At 34.5% G+C, this 17,910-nt stretch overlaps 1 protein-coding gene across 5 annotated transcripts in view; it reads right to left on the minus strand.

Annotated features, from left to right (window-relative positions):
• LOC124363144 (puratrophin-1-like) overlaps positions 1-17,910 on the minus strand; it is a 520,999-nt gene that overhangs the window by 56,834 nt on the left and 446,255 nt on the right. For all 5 annotated transcript variants that reach the window (XM_046818294.1, XM_046818288.1, XM_046818302.1 and 2 more), the window contains one exon: positions 16,169-16,291. In XM_046818294.1, the coding sequence (XP_046674250.1) occupies positions 16,169-16,291 (123 nt within the window). The remainder of the gene's footprint in view (positions 1-16,168; positions 16,292-17,910) is intronic.

A 17,910-nucleotide genomic window follows, 5' to 3' on the forward strand; every position in this document is an offset into this window, starting at 1 on the left:
TGGGCCGGAGAAACTGAGCCGAAATCCTGGGCTGCGTTCCGAGCCTGCAGGCGCTGGAAATGGGCAAGAACTAACTCCGTCCATATGGCAGGCATTATAGTAATGATCTTACATCATTTTAAAACGCCTTCTAGACTTAATACAATTGTTAAATACTAAAATTTATTTATTATTACAAATGTTAGTAGCTGCTTTTTACCGTGGATTTTTATTTTTAGTTAAAAAAACTGATTTTTGTACAATATCAAAATAACTGAGATTTTGACTTTTATTTTTCTTTCAAAGTCGGAAACAAAGATTACAGGCATTAAAATATTTCCCAGGTGAAAAAAACAACTTTTTATTGACAGTATTTTATTTCAAATTAAACTACATAAAATTTACAAGCATGACATACTTAATCTATGTGTTAGAAAATAAAATTATTTTGACCAATTTTTGCCTTATTTCTAAGTTGGATTTTTTTATAATGTCAAAAGTTTTCTGTTTTTTTTCGATGTAACGAGATATTATTTAAAAAAAATAGTTTAGTCCCAGTTTTAAATAACTCGTGGCTTCCAGTAAAATTCGTCAATTTAGAAGTGGTCGCATTTGTTTGAGATAACTAGAGCAAATAACAATATTTTACAATTTTCAATGCCGTACATCATCACTTGATCTACTTAATTTACCCTTAGATTTAAAATCAATAAACAGTTAATGTGTTCTAAGATCAGCATCATTGGCATGGAGTACAGAACTCGGTGAGTTCTTGCCCACTTTAAGCGCCTGCAAATCCATGGATACACCAGTAACGCACAGCTGTGTGCGACCGGAAAAACACAACATGTGGCTTATGGGCAGTGCGCGTTCCAGTAGTATAGTTCGTTGGTAGCTACAACCCCCCCCCCTCCACCGACACCCTTTCATCTAGCGACTAGCTCCGAAGCCGCAGTTTCACAATCAATTACGACTTTATTGATACTTGATCACCTTGAACTTAACCTCCAATAAATTCTTTTGTGCATTAACATACACTGAAGAGAGCATTAACAAACGTTCTTAAACAGGCAAGTACCGTTAGTACATGATCAAGTAGAATGCGGAAAGTTTGTTTGTCTGTTACAGCGAGAATTGCGAGCTTTATGTCTTATGTAACATATCCTGCTCCTTCGTTTTATGGCAATAACAACATTTACTAACAGTTGCATATTTCAAAATGTGCAAAATGAACTTCGTTTTATGTATTACGTAATAAGAGACTAGACCTTAATTAGAAATCTGGTTATGTAGGTACAATGTAGCTATCTGTAGCTACAATCAAAATTAATAAACATACATATATGAATGATTACTTCTGTTGCTTACTTTTTGGAGTGAAAAGAACCATAACGACTACGGAGACTTTGGTAGGGAGCGTGTCAGGGGTTTCACTTTGATGTACGCAGATTTGTATTCGTCAAGTATAGATTCCCGATTTCCGTTATATTTAGTATTTTTGCACCAACTATCTGCTGTTTCATGAGTGCGTTTTCAAAAAAATAAAAAGTTCAGGAAATTCTAAGTTGACTACCCATGCTTGCACCCCCCCCCCCCCAACTTAATTTGAAATTTCACATTAATTTCCATTGATTTTCAAATGACTAGAGAGTGTATTCAATTCTTATCACAAATCATTGACTCGATTTCGATTGGACTCTCTAAGTCCAGTACTTAGAGTTCTGATAAGAATTTCCATTACAAACTACCCGATCGTAACGCGTCCAATATCTCAACACCCGGTTATCTGAACCTTAGCCAAAGGCCCGGGCATGATTATCCGGATTCCTGACTCCTCCCAGCCGGTGACCCTGAACTATGACCCGCGGTGCGGAACGGGTTGCCAAGGACGCGTGCCACCACTGACTCGCTTCGCTTCTCATGTATTTGGCGGACTTTGGAATGCTGAGCATAGATACTGTGACATTTTCAACGAGTTTCGACCAACAAAAAGCTTTTATACTAATTTCATCTTTCATTTGGATTTATTGTTTTCTTTTATTTAAATGAGACTATTATTACTTCTGTATTTATAATGTTTGCACCTTACTCAAGTAACAATAACATTCAGAAAAATAAAACAAGTGTTTACTAGTTTTTAAGAACTATACTGGCCAAATAAAAGTATTAGTGTATTTTTGTAACTTATTTATATTATAGATTTTTTTAAATTCTTATATTGGATTTTTAGTTTGTAAACCAATCCTAACCATACAAGTAATTTGCCTAAACAATAAACCAATACTCATAGAACATATAGTCCAGTATTTAACAAGAAAAGATCCTTTGAACAATCCACACTCATCGAATTGTATTTTAATAGAGATTGTCGTAAATCCAGTAGATACTACCGTACGAGTAGCAGTCGCATTTTCAACAAAAGTCACGTTGCTTGTTTTAAAAATAAGAGATAAGCCATGTTTAACATTTTTGGGATTATCTGGCATCGCATCAGCGGCTCAGATTTAAAATTAAGGAAACAAAAAAAACAAACAAAATCGAGAAATTAAAGAGAGGAACTGACTATTGCAACACAGACACCCAATACAGATGAAACAGAACGATCAACATTTGACCTGTAAACAAACACGGGCTGAAGCGCGCGAAACTAAACAGTTTGTGGCGCGAAACTTCCGATAATCGCCAACAGAAAACAGCTGTTAGTCTGTCCCGGAAACGGCAGTAACCGGTAGCGGCGCGGCGCCAAGTTTAACGAATTGACGAGCATACGTCTGGAATCCCGTCTACAAGGAGACCTCACGCGACGGTCGGGATGGGAATAGAACTACGAGCCCAAGCAAATAGAACCTACAGAGTGGTTACAATAGTTCCATGCACGTCGGAATATTGATCTAACAAAATGTGCTGTCACAAGTCGGGACTACTAAAATATGTCAGTAGAACTTACTGGTAGTAAAGTTTTGGATTCCGAGGATAGAAAGCGAATTGAATAAACATATGCAACGCCATGACTTGAATGATAAAAAGCATCTTCAGTAAATACTTCTATCTTCGTGAACATTCTCTAATTATTGGCATTCTTATGTGCACTCCGTGAATGTAACTGAATTTTAGAACAGTCAATGATGTGTCATAATTTATGAAAGTTTTTCACGTGTCATTTTAGTTTCTTTTATATAGTTAAAACAAATTATGTTCAATCGAATAAAATAAAGACATTCTCAGGTTCGCCTCGTTTTATCAATTTGTTGATGACGTATTCAGTTACATAGATCTGAAGAAGTCAGAATCCATTGGTTACAGCCAGCTTTCACTCTATTCGGCTGGAAAATAGGTAGAGAAGTGCAAATTGCAACGCCCATTGCGGAAATGCATTTTTGTGGTTCAGTAATTTACCGTGCAACCAACCCGGCCACATCGAGGCAGGCAACGCTGGGGTGGGATGCCCCACTTTTGATGTGCTTCCGGTAACATTGAGAAGGGTTGACGGTGTAATTAGGTAATAGTAGGTACGGACTGAGGAGGGCTTGCAAGGAGACAGAGTCAAATTAAATATTAGTCACGGCAAAAAACCCCCATTATCAATTGGAACTTCAAATCAATAACAGATTGAAATGGTCTCTTACAATCGTTCACGGAACAAACAGTATTCAGGTAGGTGAATTGATTTCACTGGTTCAAGGGAAACTTCTATATGTTTTCCTCATTTAATTTCGGCAACTAATATACAGTTTATCAATAGCATCAGCTAATATTGACCGAAAGACAAAAATCAAACGATCTTTATAGTAGCTGAGAAACATGGCCCCGACTCTGATCAAAGGCATAGATTCAATTTCTGGTACAACTGTGTACAATTTCCGACCTGTACAAAAGGCGTAGGTCGATACAAAATTGTTTCGACCGTTTCCCTCTAAAAGATATTATGGATCATTAATAACATGCCACTAGAATATAGAGCCATTAAAAAAATTATTATAGTGTACTAAGTGGAGTTAAATCCAAATTCCGAACACTAAAATACTTTAAGTACGAGTCCCAACTTAAGAGAAAATTGGTGTCTCTTAAACACCTTCACAGTTTAGCATTAGGAGAAGTGAACGTTCCTAGATGATATTTGGGCCGTCCAATAGTCAAGGTCACGTGAGAGAAGGTCAAGCCTTTCAACAAGAATGGTTGGTTACTTAACCTTCCCAATGACATATGGAATTGTGCCTGTCTGATATACTGTCTAAATAAACAAGCAGCTTTCAACGCCCAAATCAAATTGAAAGAAAAATGGAGTGGTGTAGTTTCTATTCAGGCAACATGAGGATTTGTAAGGGTAGGTCTGCTGCGGTACAGCGCTGGTTTTAACAAAAACGAATGCATTTGACATTTGTTAATTTAATTATTTATGCTGATACACTAAAGAGATATCGTGCATGAACCACTCACTGTTCAACTACACACAGAGACAGTGCGGAAGTAGCCAATTAACTAATAAGACAGTTAATAACATCTGACGCCGAGTGAAACAGTGAGACGTTTGCAGTCTTACGGGCCATGAAATTGGAAGAGATGTCGCGACAAATTACACAGAAAATCTACAACGCAACGTTTCTACATTAAACATGAAGCGAGCTGATTTTGCTCATGGTCGGGTGGAGTGTGGATGAAGAAATCTTGGAGACAAGAGACCGGAGCGGCAGGAAGCGGCACGAATCGCTTCACAGGTTCGAGCATGGCGAAGACACGAGGAACCGGCAAGTGGAGCATCCATCATCTTCTCTAGTGGCAACCTTCCATTACATCATCATGCTGAGCTAATCAAACTTTAGTTCCGAAAATTTTCTTTCCGTTGGGATCTGAGATGATCTTGTTACAAACATTATAGAATTAATAGTACAAAACTAAGGAATAGATAGAAATTTAAGTTTACTATGAAAAAGTACTAAGAGAATAAAATAATTCCCACTATTCTTAATGTTTATTTAATAACAAATTTCATAGTTTTTCTATTTTAGGATCCAATTAAGAGAACTATTCTCTTTTTAGAAAACTCCCAGTGACCTATCCATTTAACTTATTAGAATGGATAAAAAAGTACCTGTATAATAAAACATTACCAAAAAAAAAAAAAAAAATCGGCGAAAATTCAGGATAAAAGTAGTTTAAGACTCAAAACTTAATTACTTAAACTGCCCCTCGTAACAAATATCAATGACCTTCGATGACCTACACGGTTCACTGCACTTCAACTCGATCATTCAATTATCCCACGACCTGGCTTGTGATATACTGCGAAAGGACAAGAACCCAATAAATGTCGGCTACCAAGAAAAGGCTAGAGCGGCGATTCAGTATTGACTTTATAGGAGGCTGTATTTCAACAAGATTTCCATTACGAGGCACTGAAGGTTTACGTTGTGCTTCTACTAACACATGTGGGATGCTCCAGCACCTACGTCCTCACAGTTACAACGCCTGCAAATATTGTCAAAGACTGAGTCATGGCGAATGTCGTTGTCCTCTGAGGATTTGGCACAGTTTTTCTGCTGCCTACACTCCCTCCCGAGGAGATTGAGTCATCTGCACTGAATAAATATTGTTGAATAAGATGTAGACTGAATTTGAAGTCCACCCCACAATATTTTCTGACAATAAACAAACTATGACGTTCAGTGAATATTCCAAAATATTAAAATAATATTGAGGATCCCTTTTCATGTTATTAATTTTATTTGAAGAGATCTCTCTAGTAACATGCTTTATTCCAAAGTATACACAGAACAGAATTAACTGTGGTTCGGGAAAAATAACTAGATTTATCTCACTTGTGAACTTATAGTACTTGTAAATTATTTGAGAATTGTGTAAGCGTGATTATTAAGGATTCCGGAATTTTAGACATCAGCCCTTTAAACAACTTTTCACGAAACCCTGTTAGTGGTCGTATGACCGGTCAGAGCTGAAGGTGCCGAAAAAAAGAAATTGGTTTTAGTAAAATAAAATAAAAAATCAATTTGTGATAATTTATAATTTTTTTGAATTCGTCCTGAGCTCTAATCGACTACATATCGGTCAAGGAAGAATTGTTCTCATACATCTTGCCATTTTCTAAAAATATTTCAGTTTTAAGATATGAGCCTTGAGAGTATAGTCGGTGATGATCCTCTTGCTCTCGGCTCTAAATGAGGAAGCAACAGTGTCCACTGTAGGAAGGAGGTACAGGTTCTCACAGGGAGGCTTCCTACAATAGCTTGGCTCCCAGCCAGCTGGCTCGCAAGCTATCCAGAGTAAACCATACAACTATAACTATAACTATTACTGAATGTGACGCACTTCTTCGGTCACTTCTTATACCACTGGTTTGTATGTCAAGTTCGTGGCTTGTGATTGCTAGGTAGCAAACCTTTAGTAAACTGACGCTCTTATTCTACCACTTCTAAAGTTCTGTTTTATCTACACACATGTATTTTTGTTTCCTTCTAAACTACAGAATGAGCGATTCATTATAAGGTTTGATTTCTTTCCTGTTGTACACTTTAGTACAGATATGACGGTACAATTTATTTCACCATAAAAAACGACTGATTACTGTAATTTATTCTACAAAAATATTTAAATAGTCTGTGTTTGAGGTCTAGAAGACTGTAATGAGTGCAAACATTATTGTCTCATTTTCGTAAATGCGGAAAAAGTGTAAAGTCAAATTTAGTTCAAATAATAATGTTTTATACTTACAATAATGAACACTTAAACTAACTTTATTGATATCGGTTTCTTTGGTAAAATTGTATTACGGCCTTAACGCAGGCACTATATACCACACTCTCTAACGTATAATCTTGACGAGGTTACGCTGTGTGTTTATCCCAGCTATAAAAACACAGCGTAAGTACAAAAGGAGGTTGAGAAAGCGAGCTAGACTTTCTACGCCGTCCGAAGACAAGGGTCTTAATAGCTCGGGAGTCATCAATGTATCATTTAGCGTAGAAAGTAATGATAACAGTGTCAGTGGATCATTACAGTTCAATGGCGACTTACACCTGCGCTTGCATAATGACGTCAAGCGTTGTCCCTACTATCTGAGAGCCTTTCCTTCCGCGCCTGTGAGACCCCCCTCCCCCGCCTTGCGTCACTTCCTCGACTTCCACGTGAATGCCGATGGGTTTTTAACATTTTTGGCACTTTCCCCAGTGTGCCACTGTTATCCTTACTTGTGTAACTCCCACGAAAATCCGGGATTCGCCAGCCAACTTTGCCTTTCCCTCCGCCTCTTCCTGGTGTCGCGTCCAGTATGAGAGAACATGTTGAAAGTGGGTCGGGTGACTCAACATTTGCGACGAATTTATTTGAAATCACAAGAAATTTTATAAAAAACTTTAATTTAGTACAATTTTACTATGGAAAATTATGTAAATTTAATTATAATACTTCTAAACCTGTACTCTTATGAACTATTAAAGGAAGTGACTCTTGTGTACATATAATAAGGAAGCAAAACCACTCATCTAAAAACTTAAACATCAGCAACATTAAAAAATTTTACCATCCATAAAAAAATTACGTAAAATAAAGATAAGAAAAAATGACACGATATAGTCTACATTAATTAAACTTATTGTAAATCTATAATTTTTCAACTAATAAAAATACTTTGAAAATATTCTTCATTTAACAATGTCCAAAATATACCCCATTCTGAAAGCTACGGCAAAACTTGTGAATTGCCTCTACAATACAACCGTTTTTACAAGTACAAGTTTTTTTTTTTAAATTAATCATTAGTTAGTCTTCAAACTTTCGCGTACACCACTGTTATGACACAAAATAGGAGATTTTGAAAGGAACTAGAAATCGAGAAGGAGGGATAACCCGGCCCACACACGAGTTGTGCAACAGTACCAACTGTTTAAATCTAGTCCGCAATCAAAAACAGGTTTACCAACCGGTCTAATAGCCAAGTTTACCTCTCTTGACCGATTATTCCGCGCCAAGCCTTTTTGGTTACTAAATTCCCACAATTTTGTCTAGATAGTCTAGAATCATAGAACTTAAGAAAGCTAACTTTCTTTAGCGCCATGTATTGCTGATTACAACACTGAGGTGAATTTTAAATTTCAGGTGTTAAATTAAATTGTACAATATTATAAAAATAACGATACATAATGTAATCCTCTAAATTTAGTCTCAATACTCCTTTCCTTAATCTTTATTAAGATTCGATGTTTGTATTACAGTTGGCTATGCATATAACCGTTTTTAAGGGAACTTTTAAACCTATTTAGATGAGTCGAATCGAAAGAACAATAGAGTTTTCTACTATTTTGTTCAATAATATATGTGTTAACTGAATCCAGGAACCCTCTTCACTTTCCAAGGTCTAAAAAATAATCATTATATTACTATGATTATATTATTATTATTCAATCATCCGATTGAACAGGGCATCTAAGGTGACGATAATTTTAGAACATTACTTCTGTATCTATGTAAGCTCCGAATTATAAAAATAACTGTAAGGCTGGTTGCAGACTGCAAATTGAGATTCCGTAATAGATTTAACTTACATTGTAGATGCTCTTTTTATTGTATATGTTTCTTTTCAAAAAAATAACGATTAACCTTTTATGAAACATTGAAGTATTTTTTTTAATAGTAATATCAATACGTTTTACTTATTTTAACTAAGTAATGGACAGCGTCGTTATGCCATTCAGTTATCTACCAATGGCAAAATATTTTTGTTTGCTAAATGGTTTTTCTAATCGTACAAGAAACACAATATAAGCATCATGCCGTCATCCCAGTTCTAACATTAAAGCTAAATTATAGCACTATTTACTTAAATTCAGTTTAATGCCTAGGCGAATATTGCAACTTACAACAATTAAACAATTAAAATTTGTTCAGTTCCAAATTATATAACAACCGGTCAGTGTGTGACGTGAGCTACAGATTCGGAGATCTTTCCTTTAAATATAGTAAAATTTGAACTTTTTCTCAGTTCTGTTTGGGAACTAGTTTCCTGTAAAAATGTGTAGACGTATAGCTTAAATAAATGATGATCGATACAGTTGGCATATGGGTATAACCTTCAACACCGCGTCATGATATGCGTTGTGAGAGCATGCTATTACATCAGTCGTACTGTGATTAAACGAATGATGTAAAAGTAGTAAGCACGCTGAAAAGTAATATCATAATAGATTGTGTTGATAAACGATCTTGAGCGCTACTGTGAAATGCGAGTCTACTCTGATACTATGATATCCTGATACCTTAGTTATCATAAATGCAACTATATATACTGTTGGGTTTGGAATTCGATTTCTTCCATGATTCACAGTCACAGTCAGTTTTCAATGTTTTCTTATACATCCAAATCTAAGGCTAAAAAAATCATGACTAGAATTTTAATACTAGTTACCCAAAGATATAGCAACGGACTTGTTACATGTACGAGAATAAAAAATAGTTTGTAGTAGTATTTTTATCCCTGGCACGTTATAATAGGTTAGAATGGCGCCTTAAGTAATTTCTAAGTTACATTAAGTGAGAAGACATACATTACAGTGCTCCACCACTCGTAGTTTATCCCACGAGGGATTGGTTTCTCGAGAGCCAAGTAACGAAGCAATTCCTCCGCGAAGAAAAGACACGTTAGAGACAAAGGGCCCGTAGGCCGATGTAACGAGAATGGACATCGGTTCGGTTATTACCATGAGAAGAGCTCTGCTCTAGGTGCCGTTACCGATATATAAAACACCGGAAGCAGCTCGCTTTGTGAGATCGGGGGCTAGATACTCCTCCCGGTATATCCGCACACCCGGCTGTTGCGCCCTCATATCAGGGGTGGCCGCTGTCACTGTGCACCCTTCAGATCCCGAGGGTAATGTTACACCACTGTAATCTGAAAACTGGCGAGACCCTGATGCATCATTCTAGAAACGTAAATATTATGTAGCAACTTATGCATTCTTGTACTTTTTTACTAGCTAGTACAAAATAGTCCAAATGGTTTAACATTTTAATAATCTTTTAATAATAACACGTTTTAGGGAAATTTATTCGGTTATATTAATTAACATAAGAATTTTCAATAACAAAAAACAATTATCTCGAGTTGAGCAACGACATACAAATTAGACAATATTATTAATTTAAATACAAAAGTTATATACATTTCCATCGTATATCAAAACATTGTAAAGGTTTACTGAATTAACTATAAAAAAGACATTATTGAAATAAAACATAAAGATATTTGACCTTAAGCTACACATTTTTCGGCAAAACGTATATTTAAATAGTTTTTAACTAATTAAAATTGTTGACTTGTCGTTGCCACGTGAAACAGTCGTGTCCATCACAGCTAATGCTAAGAGTAACCTTATAGATCCTCAGGAAACTTATAATAAATGGCCAGTATTAACAGCTATGACTAATTAATTAATATTCCTTGTGACAAAGAAATATCTTGGTAGTAAATTCACTTTATGCTGTTGTTGAAAACAAGAATTTCTGTACTTTTTGTTTTAATCTGTACATTTTAAGTTATACATGTTTTTAATCGTACAGACTGAGAAGCCTATCGTTGAACTTGTGGAGTACATATATATTTAGTACATGGATTAAAGCCAAGTTGTCCAGTAAAACATGATATTTAAAGAACTGAACAAAGCACAATTTTATAATTTAATGTATGAATATATTTACATTTTTACTATGTGGTACATTGATCCAAAGCAAGCACACGCGCCGTGCTCTATGGGCGATGGACGGCGCGGCGTCCAGGTAAGGCGGCCAGAATTGGCATGCGGCACAGGACGCTACTCTGGAGGTAACCTACAGCAGGGTACGTGTTCTGCAAGGTACAGCACAAGGTACAGTGAACTGTGGCGCAACACTAACTGGGCTACAGGCCGCCACACCCTGCCATATTCTCTACACTGGCTCACATGGGAACATACCGTATAATTGGCATCTGGTATGTATACTGTAGATGTAGTGTTTAGTGCTGATATCACGCTTGTCGCAGGGACGTACTCACGAGTGGAGAAATGGGGTGTCAATTTTCTCCGGGAAATTAAAGTTTACCTTACGAGTATTTAAAATCAAATACTGTTACCACTATTAACAATTTGTTAAAATATACATGTATAAATATTGTAGATAATTATTCTTCGGTTATTGTCCTCCCCCCATTTTCCTTCGTTTATGTGTATACCCCCTACATCCCCGGAATAATCTCCCCTTCCCCAAATACATTTTCTGAGTATGTCCCTTGATTGACCTTTGTTGCAATATAGTTTTAAATTAACTCTGTCATAATTTATGAACATGGAAATTCACCTTTCTAATGCACGATTTCGTCATGTATGGTCAAAAAATGTAATTGGCTAAATTTAAACTAAGCTAAAAATATTTAACAATCAGGAGAGTAAAATATTGATTGTTTAACTCATAAAAATGATACTATATCCAGTGACGTAATATTCTGAGTCATGTGATAACTATCTGATAGTGATAAACCTTACCAAAGCTGTATACAACTAAGTACGATCTGACGCAAAACTAAAAATGTTTTAGTATGATTTTAATTGTTTGACTAATAGTTCTGTCAGATCATCTTTAAAGTCTTTTATAAGAGTTAATACAATTTAAGTAAAAAAGAACTAGAACCCGTCACAATGTATATTTCAGAGCGCCTGCAAACCTGCAACGCAATATAGCTACAAAAATGTAAGACAGACATTGCCTACAACACACTTTTGAACGGCGCAGTGTCTGAATACTGTACTATTAACAGTAATATGTCAATAACAGTTACCATTATAATGAAGGCGTGTACATTATTTTATCCAAAATAAAGCAGTAAACCACTTAGTAAATATTTGATACCTTATCACCGATTGTATAATTTATGCATGGTAAAATAGCACTCACTGTCTTAATAATCAAACGCGATAACTCAATACTTTTGGAAAAATAACGATTCTAATTGCTCTCTAATCCTTGAACAAAATATTCTAAATCAAAATTTCAAATGTTTTTGAAAAATGTTTAGAAACTCTAATAACACGTGTTTCAAGTAAATTTAATACTAAGTATTCTGTGTTATTTGATATATAGAAAATATCATATTCCCAACATTCATAACTTTTCCAGGAATAGTTCTGTATTATTGTAAAAAACCTAGAAGGAGGTGTGAAAAATCATTATTTGGGCATTCAAAATTTTTCTAATTGTGGTAGTGCATTGCACTGTAAAATAGTTACATTGTCGGTTATTAGCGAAAGTAAAATTACCTATTTATATATTTTTATGTAATTCCCAAGCATTTTAATAATAAATTATTTTCACACAGTTTTAAATATTTATCATGTGAACACTAAACACGTTGAACGTTTTTACAGTATTTAAATTACTACAAAAATTATCAAATTCGGAAAAAAATTAGTTCAGTTAAGACAATGGATAGGTATGTAATTACGTTTACGTATAAATGTGGAGTACCTATCCCAATTTTTAAGTTCACTGTATTTTAAGTAAAGTGCTGCAATAAATACAGAAGAGACTACAACACAACCTGTGGAAAGTGGATTAAATTTCGGCATGATAGGTGTAACTTGTTGGCAAGGACTTATGTGATTGTACACCATTTCATAGACTAGACGTGTTCTCTCACTGACTGACTCACTCACTGTTATAAATAGGAAACTCCCAGACATATTACAAATATTTAAAATTTGGTATGGTACTGTTCATGATACACTTTATCTACAATGAAATCAACACTTACGATACATTGAATCAATAATTTAGGAAATGTAATATTGATTGGTTAGTAAGACATGAAGTCAGTATTTTGTTACTAAAATAGCACTAGTTGATTCCTCTGGTGTAACAATGAAATATTAGCTGTAACCACGATTTGGACAGCAAACAATCAAAACGAAATAATGTTACTTTCAATGGACTTTTTAACTTTCTCTGCCGTATATTCTTGGAGATTTAGCTAATAAAGCACGAGGCTAGTTCTGGCCATTACGCGGCTAACACTCCCCAGTCGCCCATTTGTTGCCATTATCCCGTAATACAGTAAGAGATAACAAGCATCCTCTAACCCGAAGAAAACACTGGCTGAATCCTGGCTATGGTGAGATAAACTAGGTGAAATACTTTACGACCACGTTAAGTCAGGAGTGAATGAATTTAAACGAAGCTGTGTTGTTTAGGTTCTTGAAATTAACCAACTTTATCATTCATAACTGGAAAATACTTGGGGAAATGTATTCAGTGTATTCGCAATGTTTTGAAAAATTGAAGTTAAACCAATTGGTGATCAAAGAACCACGCAAATGAGATTTACTGTGATCAAAGTCAACCGGGAAGAAGGAAGTTACAGTGTCTCTGGTGGAAATACTGACACTGCACTGAGTTAATGGAAAGGTTGATTAAAACTGAAAACCGTTGGTGGCAGCGATTTGCAACAGAAACAAAACCTACGAACGTACATTGGACTTGTTATTAAAATGGCTTATAAGTGTTTCGCTGCCGTGTACTCCAATTTGAGATTAATGTCTTCTTTTACTGTAGTCTAATATTTAAAGTGGAATAAAAAGTTAAAATAAATTATGTGTGTTAAAGGCTTACTTGAAAGAGGTTTTTGTAAAGAAAATTTATATACTGTTACTTACACATAAGTCTTTAAAATTACATAGTAACATTTTGGGAAGAATTCAGGTAAGTTGTGTAAAATTGTGAGTCACATAAAAAATTTGAAATTGAAAAATGTTATACTTTATGCTTAAATAAACTCTAGTGTGAACCAAACTATCTTTGAGTAATCTCTATATACACGTTTAAACAAGTTGAAGACTTGAAAATGGCTAGAATATTCAAAATATTCTAAATCCACATTTCAAATGTCTTTAAAAAATGTTTAAATACTCCAAAAACACTTTTTTCAAGTACATTTAATACTAAGTATTCTGTGTTATTTGACACACACACACACGCACGCACGCACGCACGCACGCACGCACGCACGCGCGCACACACACACACACACACACACACACACACACACACACACACACACACACACATATATATATAAAATATCATATTTGTAATATTATAAACTTTTCGAGGAATAGTTTCGTATTATTTTACAAAATCTAATATTGTATAATTGTATGAATGTATATTTTGAGACAGTGTTAAACTTACAACACCCACCGTAATTGTTATCAATCGGGAATGTACAGGCCACAATAATGTTGCTGTTATTAGAGTACAAAAATAAACATATAAGTCCAAAATTTTCGAAAGATATGAAACATCTTATAACAGGCCTGATGAAGTAGAAAATTGATATACATGTTTCAGGTCAATTTGTGTACAAAATCAGCTTATTTTAAATTTCAAGCTGTTATTAAAAAACCCCATCATCAGAACGATAAAACTAAAAAAATATACCCATGATATTAGAAAACATTATATATTTTAAATCACGTTTTTACAGTAATCAAACCAGATATCAGACATCATATTAAAATGTGTTGTCTCTAAATCTGAAAGTGCTTTACATATATTTATGCATGTATGCAAACAACAATACAAAGCAATAAAACTTTACTTTTAACGGCTTTGTCTTGTAACTGATGTAATTTAATAAGCTAGCATTTGCATACAGCATTATGATTATTATGAAAACTTTATATCTTTATTAACCCCAGCTTAATGATTATTGATTAGAAATTCAGTGAAAAGTGTTAGCAATGAGCTGTATGCGTTTAAAAATTCAATTTCAACTTACGCTGTAGTCCATAGTTTTTCGAATGTTTGTTATAAATTCAGTATAGAAAGGATGTATAATATATGTAATAAAATAAATTTAAAATAAAAATGTGTACTTTTATGCCAAAAATAAGATAAAAATTTCTTTTGGAAAATACTAACCAGAAAAAAATATAGATTTAAAGCAAAAATGTCCTTACAACTATCTTTTGTTACTATTTCCGCATGTTGAAGAATAAAAAATTAGATGGTTTTTATAACATGATGCTTTGGACTATTTAATATTGAAAATAATATCCGACAACAATATAAATTGCTGCTATAACTTTCAGTGCCAAGAAGATTATTATTTCAACAACCAACACAAACGGTTGGTGATTTCATCAGGATGTACCGTACGGTACAATGATGTAGAGGCCCATTACAATTATTAACGTCTATAAACAACCCCCAAATCATTGCTAGGGCTTTCTAACGGTCCTTAACTTCCTCGCCCACACGTGACGCTCACCATTGCCCTCATCTACGCTCATCAGACACATGTCTCTGCTTGACGTCTGGGCTACATGTACTCTGACTCTGATAACTGATCTTAGTCAATCAGTACCTCATACGGCATAACAACATTGCCCTCATCTACGCGATTGACATTACGTACTATCACTGTATGCGAATGATATTTTTGTGTGTAAATACTCTATACCACTGTTGTGTTTTTAACTCGGACAAACCCTGTACAGTTTTAATTGTTTAGCCTTTTGTTATAAAATATACATTTTCCAAATAAAGCAACTGTGTGATACCAAAATATGGGTGTGATGTTTGTTTTCATGGTTACAAGGTTTTATTTACAGAAATGGGCTCATTTGGTTCATACAAATGCTAATTGTGCCAGTATTACATGTCTCAGAGAAAACCAAGACTGAATTTACATATCGTTATGTAAATTTAAATACCGTAGTGTATAAAAGTATTCTGCAAAATATAAGATTTTTACTAAGCGTTCAATTACCATTTTCATTTATCATTACAATATCTAATTTTAATTTTAGAAATTTAATTATGGTAATGTTTAATAACAAAGAATTATTCTCTGGAGAAATTAATCATATTAACTGTTTGGTAAACTCGGGGCGTTGCGCTATTCGTTTTCGTGTGTTACAGTTCCTGCAGCGCCTTCATGTCTTGGAATACTCCCTGTCCAACATCAGTTCACTGAGGCTCGGCGGCTCGTACCTATAAAGTGAAGGCGTTCCGCAATTCCGTGTGTGTTCATTCAAAGGTTTTCAGATTGTATGACATTTGAACTTTCCGAATTAATTTTATACGTTTAAATAATAATCTTCTACAATTCATTTATTAAAAAGCAGCCCATCAACAAAACTAAAAGACTTACCATGGAGATGAAGTAAAATTTCTCGAAGTCTTGTTCTTGTTGCTTGATGGCGGGAAGGGTGCTGGCCAACTTGGCGTGACGCTTTAGGCTATCCTCACCCTTGTGGTTCAGCCAGGTCAGCACCTGCAACAGATGATGGTTCTTATCACCCGGGACCAAGAATTTACGTTAAGTATCCATTGATTTCACATTAAGGAAGTGGAGCAAGTGTAAATTAGAAACTCCACGTTCGTGTAAACTCATTTTCTGTGTTTAGATAGTTTAGTTTTCACATTTCGGTTAAGAAGAATAATGATAGGTTATCTAAGACAGCCGTGTGGAATTTAGTACATGCAATAATATAATAATAAACATTCAGGTACCCCTCGGAATCAGATAGTTCGTATATACTGTTTTAGGTTCAACATTCTTCCTATTATATCTACTTCCCTATATTTATCATGTCATGCCCGTATCCGTAAATTTTGATGTGGTTATAAAGGCATTTTTTTAAATTTGTAATTAAATATCTTAAAATAAAATTTAAAACCATAGACAACACGAACGTTTATTTTTTGTATCTAAACCAAACATAACGACTGCAATATTACTTTAAAATTCTTTATCTCAATTTAGCAAAAGCATTTTCGGTTCAGTGTCTTATTGCCTAACTCGAAAAAATTATGGGTCAGGATGTTCCATATTTGGATGTTCATTATTATGTACAACTCTTGCTCATTAGCTGAGCGTTAGCGAAGTTTATCACTCGAGGGAAAAATGTCATTTATGTGTGTCCGCACGATATGTCAAAAAGGAATTGACCTATAAACATGAAACTCTGCATGAAGCTTCATGTCTATATGAGGAACACTGAGTTCGATGATAGAGATATGGGATTCGACTGGGAGTTATTGAATATTTTTACATTGCTCTTATGGGTAAACATGTTGGAAACGAGAATACATCAGAATAAATAAATTTGAAAACAAATTCAATTCATCTATGACATTAAAATATGTAACATATTAACACATGTAGCCTAACTATCTCAATATATATAACAATATAGACATTTTACAGTGAACTGATGTGTAGAATTTTGTTATTTAAATAAGGATATAAAACCCAATTTAATAAATAAAAATCTTGATGATGTACGATGTGTAAAAAATGTATATGTAGTCTTTACATTTTGCATGACGTTTTATGCCTACAATAATGAGTTATATGACACTTCATATCTTCGTGTCAACTTTTTTATGATTGTCTGTCTATCTGTCCGTGGGACATTTAAAGCATGAAATAAGCGATAAATTTGAAATTTTACATGCAATCTCAACGAAGCCTGTTACGACACGTGGTGTGGCGTGCTTCTACCTTGATTAGCCCTAAACATGTATCAATTTATACCCATTTCAAAAATGTTCATTTACTTCTAGCAAATATATTGTTGCCACTAGTAATCCGAAATCCAAGAAATATTATAGATCCTGGTATAATTGAACATCTTGGTAAATTTATACCTAGCAAGCAATTTGTTTCCATTCTTTACTTTTAATACAGAGATTACTGATAATATAGTTTAACATATATTAATGTATTAGATGTAGTAGTTATGGAAGATGTATAGAGAAATATAAAATGTCGTATCCTTTGATAAAACGGGAATAAATGGAGAATTATTGATTTTTACACACAATAACTTAACATTCATTATTCATTTTTCACTAGAATTCGATTAATAAATTTACAGTAAAAGAAAT

This window comes from Homalodisca vitripennis, chromosome 1 (genome assembly GCF_021130785.1).
Source record: "Homalodisca vitripennis isolate AUS2020 chromosome 1, UT_GWSS_2.1, whole genome shotgun sequence".
NCBI classification, from domain to species: domain Eukaryota; kingdom Metazoa; phylum Arthropoda; class Insecta; order Hemiptera; family Cicadellidae; genus Homalodisca; species Homalodisca vitripennis.